Source organism: Ruditapes philippinarum, unplaced genomic scaffold (assembly GCF_026571515.1).
Source record: "Ruditapes philippinarum isolate M1 unplaced genomic scaffold, ASM2657151v2 ctg5142_1_1_1_1, whole genome shotgun sequence".
NCBI classification, from domain to species: Eukaryota; Metazoa; Mollusca; class Bivalvia; order Venerida; family Veneridae; genus Ruditapes; species Ruditapes philippinarum.
This window is the reverse complement of record NW_026862790.1, coordinates 28,367-41,929: the sequence shown is the minus strand read 5'-3', so window position 1 is coordinate 41,929 and position 13,563 is coordinate 28,367. Positions and strand designations below refer to the sequence as shown.

General features: G+C 31.8%; 1 protein-coding gene across 1 annotated transcript; it reads left to right on the top strand.

Moving 5' to 3' along the window:
- The first annotated feature begins 239 nt into the window (after positions 1–239).
- Positions 240–8,375, top strand: LOC132720239 (uncharacterized). The gene is made up of 2 exons (XM_060704330.1): positions 240–361; positions 5,278–8,375. The coding sequence occupies exon 2, from the start codon at positions 5,279–5,281 to the stop codon at positions 7,454–7,456; it is 2,178 nt and encodes a 725-aa protein (XP_060560313.1). The 5' UTR covers positions 240–361; position 5,278; the 3' UTR covers positions 7,457–8,375.
- Positions 8,376–13,563: the final 5,188 nt, after the last annotated feature.

The following is a 13,563-nucleotide window of genomic DNA, read 5'->3' as shown; positions in this document are numbered from 1 at the left end:
TTATAAATGACAAGTAGACATATAGATATACTTTTAGGCTTTTATTTAATTTTGCAATTCATATATATGAAGGTGTACAAAGTTCATTGATAATATAATTTAGAGTATACGTATTTTGTATTAACTAGATGGGAAGCTGTCATGTATAAAGAATGATTGAAGGGTCCAGTTGGGCAGTTAAGAAATGGAGTTCTGATTTGCGAGAGTTAGCGTCTAGTTATACACTTCTGTAGAATTAAAATTTAAAAGTTTTAGGTGTGCGTTTCTTGTTACTATACCACAAGGTTGTTTTTGGCGCCTAAGACGGCGACGATTTTTTGGCCGCAGGACACAACGAAGTACCTGAAACAGAAAATAAAAGGTGAGTGATCGTTTATATACCTGTAAATTGCTAATTTTGAAAATATCTGATCAAGAAATAGTTACATATTATTAACAAATTATCGGATAATATTTCAGCTGTAATAGGTACATAGGGTTTATCAGAAATAGTACAAAGTTTTGATGGAAATTTTAAATATTTTAATGACTTGATACAATCTATAGAAAAATATGCTGTTTTAAATTAAAATGGTTTGAATGATAATAAAATTAGTCGCATTTCAAGCAAGTAAAGGAACTGTAAGCAATTCTATATGTAGATACTTGCTTGATAATCCTTGTAATTCATGGGAACAATTAAAGGAACAAAAAAGTACTAGATTTCGAGAAATTAAAGATTTACAACGTGAATTACATCTTTTGAGAAATTTAAAACAAGGTTTGGGAGAAAGTGTTCAATTTTTTTTTGTGAAAAATTTATTATTTGTGCTGAAACCGCTTATGAAAATTATAAACTAGGATATAACTGTTTAATTGAACTTTATTTGGTTGAATTGCTTACGGATAGTCTAACGCATAATTATTTAAGACTTAAACTTATGAGAGAAAATGCCTTAACGTTACAAGCTGCAATTACTTGGGCCATGAACGAACAGAATTTCAGGGCTAGATTTTCTGCTAGAGTAGTAAAATTTTCTAATTGTTAAAATTACGCAAGTTACAATAATAACAAAGCAAATAATTTTAATCATTATTAAACAAGAATTTTTTGCATTTACTGTAAAATGTCACGTCATCAGGTGCGTAATTGTAGATATAGGAAAAATGGAATATATTCTGTATATCACCGTCAAAAATGTTCACGATTTAGGAATAATAATAGCAATCAAAGATAAACTGCTGAAAATGTAATAATTTTGAACATATTATGAGAGAATGCCGGAAACAAATTTTTAGGACAGAAACAAAATTAATTTTCAGGGAAACTAGCAAGTTCCTGTCACAAAGGGGTCTCTGACAGGAACGATAAAATATCAAAATTTAGTATATCATTAGCGGGTAGTCCTAATTCATGGTTGATTAAAAGTACAGATCATAAGTTGATTCAGGTGCTGAAGTTAGTCTTCTGCATCGCAGAATATATAGAAAATGGCGTTAGATTATATTTTGAGTAAGGCTGCTTAAGAGTTAATAATACATATGTACTCCTCGAAAAAGATATTCATATCGCATCAATTGCTTGATTAAATCAGGATGTTATTCTTAAACCTCAAACAGTTAATATGTGCACTGCTAAGTTAAAATAAAATCCACAATACAATTGAATCAAACCATCATTATTACACTATTTTATTTTGTAATAGAAATTGTTTGGAGTAATCTCCCAATATTATAAAATAATCTTGAAACAGAAGTTTTCTTATTCTAATAATAATGTTCTAACAAATTTATTCATTTTAATTATTTATCTGATTTCCTTTTTACCAAATATGAACATATTTTTTATTGCAAGTACATTATGTGTGGAAAGGAATTTACATAAGAAACTGACTTGTTTTCCAATCCACGAAAAATATAAGTGTGATTGTATATGCTTACTATATATATTTATGTTGTAAAATAGAAAAAAAATATTGTTTAAACTAACTTTTAAAGCCAGAAAACGACAATTTTCTACATTATATCGTGTTAAAAAGCAAGTAAGTTTTGATCTTGTTGTTAAAATCCAAAGTTCTTCTAAAATTATCTCACGTCTACTTCTGTCAATTTTTACATTTTGTTAAAAATTTTGAATATCTAAATTCTTAAAAAAGATATATGTAAAATATGAAACATAATTATTTGCGAGATGATACTTTCTTATTTGTATAACTAAAAGTTAAACTTGGACGCATCCTACTGATTGTCGCAAACAGTCAACGCTTACAAAAGATTATGTAGAAAACAAACAAACACGCACACAAGCAGGGGCCAAAGAGGATCTTTGGGGAAAACTTATTCTTAACAATATAAATGGATCTTTCTTAAATGTTATAAAAACCATGTATGAAAAAGCTAAGTCATGCATTTTTGTAAATGGAGTAAAAACTGATTACTTCCCTTGTAATGTGGGCGTCCAACAGGTTGAAAATTTATCTCCCCTGCTTTTTTCTCTATACTTAAATGATCTAAGTAATTTTATTAATAGTAGTATTATAGCATCAGGTGTAAAAATGCAACAAACATGAGTTCGAAACAGAAGCTATAAATTTTGTAAAACTTTTCATACTTCTTTATGCAGACGACACCGTTTTAATGGCAGACTCTGCAGAAGACTTGCAAAACCTTTTAAATATCTACGCTGATTACTGTGATGCTTGGAGACTTAAATTAAATTCTTCTAAAACAAAAGTACTTGTATTTTCAAGAAGTAGACAACGCGAATACACTTTTACATTCAAAAACGAAACTTTAGAAATTGTAAATGAATACAAATATTTAGGTGTCTTATTTAACAGATCTGGTTCTTTTTTTCAAAACAAAGCAAAACATTGCCAAACAAGCTACAAAAGCTATGTATTCTTTAATTAAAAAATGCAAACATCTCTGCTTACCTATAAATCTTCAAATTGATCTTTTTAATAAAATGGTTAAACCTATACTTTTATATGGTTGTGAAATCTGGGGATTTGGAAATTTAGACATTGTTGAAAGAGTGCAACTTAAGTTTTTAAAACATATTTTATGTCTTAAGAAAAATACTTCTAATATAATTGTTTATGGTGAAACTGGTACCAAACCGTTATCAATAGAAATTAAAGCAAGGATGATTTCATTTTGGGCAAAACTAATTGTAACAAATTACAAAAAGCTTACAACAGAAATATATGCAGTTGCATTGAGTAATTTTAAAAATAGTCACTCAAATTTCAATTTCAAATGGATAACTTGCATAAAAGATATTTTTATAGAATGTGGAATGGCTAATATTTGGATGAGTCATGAATTTCCTAACGTAAATTGGCTGGTTAAATCAGTTAAACAAAAAATTATCAGATATATTCATACATCAGTGGTACTCAGGTCTAGAAAACACATCTAATTGCAAACATTATTGTATTTTTAAAAGAAAATTTGAAATTGAGAAATATCTTAGTGAAACACCTTCCAAATATTTAAAATATATGATCAAATTCAGAACCAGAAATCATAAACTACCGGTCGAAACTGGAAATTGGCATAGGATCCCTTTAGAACAGAGAAAATGCACTCTCTGCAATCATAACATAGGCGACGAATTTCATTTTCTATTAGAATGCCCAAATCTTAATACGGATAGAAAAAAATATATCTCTGAAATCTATTATAGAAATCCAAATATAATAAAGTTTGATAAATTAATGAACACTGACCCCTCTAATTATGTGATATATAAAAAAAATTTGCATGTTTATAAAAATAATCTTAGAAAAATATTGAACTGAATTATTATATTAAACTTTGATAAATATTTTTGAAATAATTCATTTTATTTTGTATGAATGTAAAACTTTCTCCTGTCTATGTTAAAAGAATATTGTAAGATGTGTGAGTTACATACTATTAACCTCGTTAACATTTGTAATTTGTTATTTACCTCATATTTACATGTATTGTGTATTGAGTAAATAACAAAATCTTGAAATCTTGAAGCACGCACACAATGAAAAATGGAATTAATCTTATACCGTTTAATGAATACTTTTGTTAAAAGAATCTGTATGTAGGGTAAAATAACTGCTTAACAAAGATATAATGGGACTTAAAGAAAAACGGTTTTAAAATATATATTATACAACATCAATCAATAATATCTTTTAAGCTGAGTGTTACAAAAAGATCTTAAATAACGTTGATTGTTAACGCAACGTATAATATAGGACGATCATTTCTGTCGCAATATGTATTGATTTATTTGATGTTACCTAGAAAAAAGGGAATAATATCATATATTTGTATACGAACGTCGCTCTAAACCAAGGAACTTAACAAGTAAATAATTAAGTTACGCATTATTGAAAGAGCTATTTTCGGTAAGTTTCGAAATCGTTTCGAAATCAAAAGAGGAAATTTATGATTGATGATAACAAAACTTATGCAGCAATTTCGATTGTAAGAATAAAGCAATAACTAAATGCATCCTTGCTTTGTCATATTATATTTATAAATTATATATTAATGGTTTAACATGGCAGCGGGGACATTTTTGTTTTAGTTAAATTTCTACAAATGGTTTTTAAATCGGAAAAAAGTAAAAGTTGATAAAAGGTATTAATAAATATTATTAATGTTTTTCATGTTTCAGCTTGTTAAGAAGAAAGTATGTTAATAGAAAGAAATCTGAAATTTAAAATATTTTTTTAAATATAATCACATACATGTATTTACAAATTTAAGAACTGGACACGACATTTCTTTAAAAAAATTTTAGTCTAACATTGATATACATGCAATTCAAAAGTCATCAACAAAAAATAAGCTATTCGTGCATGAAATGAATAAAACAACCCCAAAAGTGTAAAAATAGTAATTTTACCTCTTTGTTTTCACAACATAGCCAGTGCAATAATTTTACTATTTTCTATTTACTAATTTAGTTTTATTTATTAACCGTTTACTTGCTTAATTCATGACAATTTGGTTTCAAAATTTTGAACATGATATTATTTGCATTTCCAGTGTGATGTATTACATATTTAAAGCAAACGCGTGAAATAATTCTTGATCTATTTCTTAAATATAATTCTAGTGTTGCATTTTCATGAAAGAAAATATATTTTCAAGTTTAATATCAAATAAAGCAAAATATAATTCTAATTTCAAAAACATTGTGTATTTGAAATCATGTTCTTGTTATATGTATAATTTACACAACAAAATCAAAATAAGTATTATTTCTCTCATTATTGCAATTTTGTTTATTAATTATCGTTGCAGAATGTTTCAATCACCAGAATATAGTAACACATTGTCACTGAAGTTATCTGAGGTGTTAGAGGATGTTGGTGTCAATGAGAAAATGGTAATGAGAAGAAGAAGAGCTTTTATGCTGAAGGAGAATATGGAAACTGTTGAAAGGAGGGCAAGTGATGGGAACTTCACAGCATATTGTTTTGGGAGTCAATCTGAAGGCACAACTACTTTAGGACTTAATTCAGATGCTGACGCACTGTTTATGGATTATGATTTTAATGTTATACGGGACTCGTCAGAGTGGAAACAGAATAAAATAAATCTTCTTATGATAAAGGATGAGAATGTAACACCTGGATATTGTTTTTTACAGGTACTTCCTTCGGATGAGCATCTCTTTGAGACAAACACTATTTGTAGAGATAATAAAGGGAGGATATTATTGAAAAGTACATGTTTGACTGGTATACTTGAAGGTACTGAGAGACATGGTCCATCTAACGTTAGGCCGGAGAAAGATGGATACAAAGCTGTTGATATAGTATTTGCGTTTCCCTGTAATTCATGGCAACAGTCAACTTCACATTTACTAGACAGACATAGCATAGGGGGATGGCCAACATCTGAAATGATCAGATATGCTGCTAGTAATGATTGTTTTGATGTTGGTGCTAGCAGTAAGATTAGTACTTACCCGGAACTAGAATGGAGAATATCCACATCATTAGGTGAAAGATGCTTTATGTTTAATCTAAATATAACACAATTACATTGTTATGTTTTGATGAAAATTATGTTGAAATCTTTTCTAACACCTCAAAGAGAAAGTGCTTTGTCTAGTTTTATGTGTAAAACGGTAGTATTACACTGTATACAAAACGCCGACCGAAACATTTGGAGAAAGAACAATCTGTTCACCTGTTTAACATATTGCTTGCTTGAACTGCTATGCTATATTCAAAATGAAAATTGCCCGCATTTTATAATTCCCGAGAACAACCTTATGGCCGGACAGTTTTCGCCTGTAGACAAACGTTACCTTTTACGGAAGATTAGTGACATTATACAGAGTGATGGTAGATGTTTGCTTCATATAAGTATTGATGATATTGGTAATCGATTACAGGTCAAACTTCAACCAAATCGTGCAATACCTCATAATTTGCCTACTCGTCGTTTTATAAATGAATTAGGTTCGGGTTGGTTATTTATCACCATAGCAAGATATTTTAGCGGTAACACAATATGGCTATTACATGGCATTTCAAATGGTCATATAGCCAATATCAAACAATTTATCTTAAAGCTAGCAAACTATAGTGTTCATGGACACAGACTAGAACAGCTTGCAAGCCGTTATCTGTTGCCGTCTCTTTATTCTACCCTTGGATCTATGATGGTGTCTTCAGATGTTCAACAGAATACCGCCATTCAATATAACGCACTAAAGTGGCTATCACTAGGTCTAAACTCGGATGTAACATCCGGCAGACTTAAACTAGCGTCAGTGTTGTATTGTGTAGGCTTTTTGGATAATGTGGAGTTCATTCTAAGACAAACTGAAAGTCGATACAAATGTTATATTGTTGAATCTCTATGTGGTTGCTGGGCCCATCCATGGTCTAAACAGTCTTCAGAATTTGACAGAAAATGTTATGAACTAAAAGAAGATTCCATCAATCAGATCACATCATTTTGTGTCAGATTCGTGCAAGAGGAGGTCAACTGTGTTCCTCGAGAGTTGCAATATGAAATGAAGAGATCTACACAAGATGACATGCAGCACAGAAGTTTTGGGGAAGAAATGTGGATGAATTTTGCAGTGGTTGATTCTCTCCCCTTTCTCTACTTTTTACAGTACAAGACATATGGACATCTACAAAGAAACCAGGATCGACAACAAGCACTTTGTAACCTTATAAATATAACAATGTCTGGCAGAAACCTTGGTCATAGGGAGACAGCACTGAACCTTATAGGTCAATGTATGGAACAGGAAAGCAAATTCAATGCGGCATTACTGTCTTATATGCTTTCCCTTCAACTACGAAGAAGGAACAACTCGGCAAAGTTTCACATTTGTAATTTATTAAGAAAATATGCCTCTCGCCTGAACAGGTTTCATTTTATCTTATGCCTACCATTTGGTACCAAGATTTTGAAAATTGGTGAAAAAATGTTGGAGTTATGGCGTTCATATTAAGATGAGTGCTGAAAAATGAGCGGCGAGTTGCATACCTTTACTAAATAATTATATATGTATCAAATTTTATTCTTTTTGTGGGAAATGAAAGAAATTGAATTAAAAGCATATACCAAAAGTTAAAGCATGTTTCAAATAAAAAATACTGCAGTTTACAGGTTTTGAGAGGTAAGAGGGTTGTTCGGGGTGGAGGTGGTTGTGACCAATCAACGCGCCGAACACCTATGGTTTTCAGATAACCCGAACCCACGGTCGTTCACTACCGGTCTCTTTCTTTTGTGTTCTTAATTGTTAAAATTTCACTAAATAAACACTAACATATACGTAATTCACAGGTTATATATTTTTATCACTAAACCCTGCTGTTTTAATTAAAATGTACAAGAAAGGGTTTATATAAACCAACTGCTGGTATACATTGTTTCGCGATGCACGGAATGCAACTTCCGTTTCTAATGAAATATCGCATTGTGAATAAGCTATTGATGACGCCTGAGTTGTTCCGAATGTTTGAAATGGTCTAATCTGTTTCCCTGTCCTGTTATGGTTCCAATCAGATTTTTCTGTCCAAAGGACTGCGCCGTAAATAAAATATTCCAAACAACCAGATAATGAACGCAAAATTAAAAGCAGTCGAGCACCTGTTAGCCTTATCCAATCAGATAATGTCCTTAAAGTAGCCAATGAAACCGTGTCTTGGTTTCCACGGTAAAAAACGAACGCCACAACAACAATAATGAAGCAAGTTTTTCCCTCGATTCAGTGAAAAATGTTTGAATTTCTTTGACTAAAGTAATTCTTTATGTCATAATTATGATACACAAATTGTAAAAACTTGCCATTTAATTAATTTTCAGCTGAAATGCCCTGTGCACATTATTCACCAGAACCATGACTTAACAGCAGATGACTTTTAACTCTCCTGCGCATCGGTCGAATGTTTCACTATTTCTCACTGTCTGAAGTAACGCGAGTGTATTCAGTGAACAACAAAAAAAAAAAAAAAAAACAAACTCTGATGTGATATCAACAAATTAACATTGACATTCATAATCATTAATATCATTAAATGAGTATTTTACTGTGAGAAAAAAATTAAGATTATGTAAACAGTCTATATGACCATTTTTATTGGTTGCTTTTCATTATCCTAACACGATGAATACATTGAATACAATAAATACTGCCTTTTTATACATCTGAAATTGTAAGAAATGTTTACATCAAGTTTACAATAAATTTAAAGTAAATTTCAACAATATGTTTCATGTGCACATAAATAATCTAAACCATTATTGATGACAGCATGGAATTATATTATCAGTCATAGCTAATTGCTCACAAGGCTTCAATTATGAAAAAAGTGACGTTGGCAAAAACAGCTTCAAATGCATGCAATAGTCTATAGGTCAATCTTCCTCTTGACACTTCTATTGCATACTAGCACATGTATGGCTACGGGGATGTGGTACCTGTGGGGTAATGTTACGATTCGCAACAATAACATTTCACCACATTACAATGTGCTATGTGTTTCAATACCTTTTTTCCCCACCCATAATGGGGCATTTTCAAACTGTTGCTGAAATCGATGGATTCGAGCACTAATCAGGTCACAACCATATCATGTTTCTTCATTTTCTTTCATTTTCTTTGATTGTTATTTATAAAAATCCTTATTATTTTTGTTTATTTTTATGTATCGAAAAAAATACTCATTTACAATTTACCGTAAACATCTTTTTCAACAGTTTCATTTTTGGACATAGTATTTTGAGGAAGTCAAATACTACTTTGTTTACATTTTGCTACTTTTAAGACGAATTATTTTTATACTATCTGTTATTTTCGTCGGATAACATGCATCTAACATTTTGTAAAATCATTATATAAACATTATAAAATAAGGTTTTCCCTGTTTGTTTTGTTTTTGGGTTTAACGTCACATCGACACAGTATAAGTCATATCGCGACGTTTCAGCTTTACTGGTGGGGAAAGACCTCAGGTGCCCTTCCGTGCATTATTTCAGGCACGAACGGGCACCTAAGTAGTACCACCGACGTTCCGTAAGCTAGCTGGATAGCTTCCTCACATGAAAGAATCCAAAGTCCTTGTCCGGGATTCGAACCCAAAACGATGAAGGGCAAGTGGTTTGAAGTCAACGACCTTAACCACTCGGCCACGGACGCCCCAGGTTTTTCCGTATCAATAGAAGTAAAATTCTCTTTGTTTCTAGGGCATAATGTGCCTTTCAGTAATGTACATGCATATTATTTTCATGATGATCGTCAAGCATTGGAAATAACATTTAAATTTTGAAAACGGGGAAAAAAAGTGTAACATGAAATTTCCCTGTAGGAAACTGTCCCTGGAGTTTGGCGCTATATATGGATGTAAAAAAGTAGAAAAAACTGAATTCTACATGTTTTATAAATTTAAACAATTTTGAAAATAAGCCACAACCATTTTGAAATATAATTTTATTTCATATAATCTTTGAATTATATGGGGCGGATCATCATCAATGCCTTTTATTACGTAGCATTATTCCCAACATAGGCTAAAATAAACAGTCCTCTCGTGTATTCATTATTATTATACCTTTACTTATTTAACATATTACGGTTCTGAAAATGAACTTCGCAAATATAACTTCTCGAAAAAGTAAATTAACAGAAATATTACTAAATTTATGTATGCTCTTCAGCCACCAGCAGCCATATTTGTTTACATATATCGATTAACCAATGAGATAAACAGCATTCGCTGAAGGTTTCCTGTGTGCGCAGGGGACCAGTATAGAAATTATCCCGTTCCTAACGAATATTCGGTAATGTTTTGATTTAATGGTAGATATATCATGTAACGTTGTGACGTCATAGAAGAAATTGGCGTTCCTCATAAGCAACGTCATATTGCGTCCGGAAAACTACACTAGCTCTTAATGTATTTACAAATTATGAAAAAATAATGGCTAGAGAAAATTCAGGCTGTTTTATTTGACTCATTAGTTTTAAGAAATTTTGCAACGAAAGGATGAGTAGAAAATTAAGCATTAAGAAAATTCAATCGATAAATTAACTGTTTTGTGCGGCATTGTTACACCGTTAGTCCGTACCGCAAAACGTACCTATATGGACGTTTTGCGGTACATGTCGTCCACATTTTTCTGACGTACAGTTTGCGGCAAAAAAGCATGGACATGCCGCATAACGTCCACATTTTAAAGTTTATATAATTTTCGTTAATTTTGACCAGTTTTTATCAGGTTTTATTGTGTGTTAATTTTAGTTCACCTGAGTATGCGCCTGTCTGTCTGTCTGTCCGTCCAAATTTAGCTTGTTACCACTCGAGCATCCACATATCCTAAGCAATATGTCCAGAGTTATCTGCCCTTGAATGACAAAATATGTTATATTTCACATTGTTACCACTCCAACGCTTTCATTTCTTCTTCAATCTTGACAATTTTCAACAGAATATCTATGACCATAAAATCTCAACAAAGTTAGATTTTAGGCTAAATCTAACAAACACCCCCAACAACAAACGCACTATTTTTTACCTTGTTAATTCTTCTCCATTCTTATTTTTTTTACACAGAATATGTATAAAAATAAGGTCCATAAGCTCATTTATGAGCTAAAACGACTTAATATGTCAAGAGTTATTTGCCTTTGACTAATAAAAAAGACATATTTTAAAGTCAAAGTATTGAATTGTGATAAAACTGCCATTTCTTTGTTATCAATGATTAGATGTCATTCATACTCTTATGACAGGCCGGACATCTTAAATAGTTCAACTATCATATTGACATTGAAATGACCTTGACCTCAAGGTTACTATTGATTTTTGCTTAAATTACCATATATTTGTCCTTAACAGATATTTGGATATTGATGACCATTTCAGATGTAGAATTGAGTACTGATATCAGTTACCCAGATTTGACCAAGTACATGAAATGTACTTGCTTTTCAATGCTATCTACCCTTGTCATGTGGAGCCTTTATAGGCAGGTTGGCGATATAAGGCCTCCATGACCTTTTTGCTTTGTTCAATTATAAAATTACATTATGGCATTCAAACAAAACGATAAATGCTCTCTTGCTCAAATATGACTAGGCGGTTAAAGCCCCTTCCCCCATCCCATCAATAGCTCTCTTACTCAGATATGACAAGGCGACTAAAATCCCCCTTCCTCGACAAATGCTCTCCCTCTCTTTTTCTCAAATATGACTAGGAGGCTAAAAGCATCCCCACCCCTGCCCCCTGCGACAAAAGCTCTCTTGCTCAATTATGACTAGACGACTGTAAGGCCCTATCTTCATGACAATATAGCTGTCTCGCTCAAATATGACTACGCTGTCAAAAGCCCACTATCGCCTGTAAAAATGAACGATAGAACCAAACCTCCATAGTCAACAAGTACACACAAAATCATTCCCCACTTCTTGATGCAATTATATGAAAAGCTATTGTCAAAAGCAAAGCTTAATTTTAATATTTTTTTGTCATTCACTCAGTCCAATCCCCGGTTCGTCCGTCCGTACAGCCGTCCTTTTCTGTATGTCTATAAGATTATATTTATTTCAATATCATCGTTTTAATATCTCTGCTGCTGCTGCTGCTGCTTCTGCTCGGTTCCATTCCATAAAAAAATCTATTCGAAAAGCATCCTCGGCTTAGGCATATTTCTTTTTTTATATAAAAAGTCAGAATTATATAGGAACACAAAAATATTGCACTTTAATGTTTATTTCGTCATATCTTTACCTGAAACAATATGAAAGTGACAGAACCAATAAGAGTAACGTTTATAATGAATATGTTTTTATACAGAAAATATAAACGATATGCGACGCAAAGGCACACTCTCACCGCAAAACGTACCAAGTACGATATGCACCGCAAAACGTACACATGTGTACGATATGCGCCGCAAAACGTCCACACGCGTACGTTTTGCGGTATGGACGTTTTGCGGTGTTACACGGCATAAAGGACATTATTAATATTAAGTCTAATAATAAAAATAATTATTATAGCGATGATGATAATGATGGTGATATGATGATGAATAGTAATAACCATTGCATGGTGATATAATAATGGGAAAAAACAATTATCAGAGTTAAGTTATTCTTAAAGATCTATAAATATGCAGTGTCGTTAATTTTCTAAAGGAAAACTGTAATGGCCTTGTTTGACTCTAAAAGAAGCTAGAAAATTTAACTGATGGCGGCTACAAACCTTACCAATACAATCCTTGACGTCTGATCATCACTGTTCGCTATTCAGCCAGTAATATATTTGGTATATTGCCTAAAATGATAAATGGTTTTGTTCAAATGGAACATTCTAACCACAGGGACCCAGCACAGTGTTGGGATAGTGTAAGAAAGTAATTTAAAAAAATATATATATATATTTTATATATAATATATAGTCTATATCACAGGGACCCAGCACAGTGTTGGGATAGTGTAAAAAAGTAATTTAAAAAAATATATATATGTATTTTATATATAATATATAGACAAGCTTGTCTATATATCATATATAAAGTATAATTTTTTTTTCTAGAATTACTTTTTTTACACTATCCAAACACTGTGCCGGGTCCCTTTGATTCTAACACGATCCGCATTTTTCCCTATTGAACATAGAAGAACCGAAAGTGTGTGTTATTAATTGACGATCTATATTTAGAAATGTGACGTAATCATTATACATGTGACGTAACCACTATAAAATCCGACGCGCTGACAATACGGAAACAAATCAGGCGCAATTTTGCTTAATATCAGGTACGGCAGCATTTATTTGTTTATGTCGTGTTAGAATCAAAATAATATATCCAAATCGGTGATTTTATCGCTGGATAACATCACTGTTTGTCGTTCGGATGTTCATCATTCTATCACTCGGGCTACGCCCTCGTGATATGATTCTCGCATCCGAACTCCAAACATTGATGTTATTGAGCGATAAAATCACAGTTTGGGATATATTATTTCTTTAATATAATTATAAGACTAGATCTATTTTGAAATTTAAAGTTATGATTTTTTATTGTTCAGAGTGAAAGTTAAACCGATCC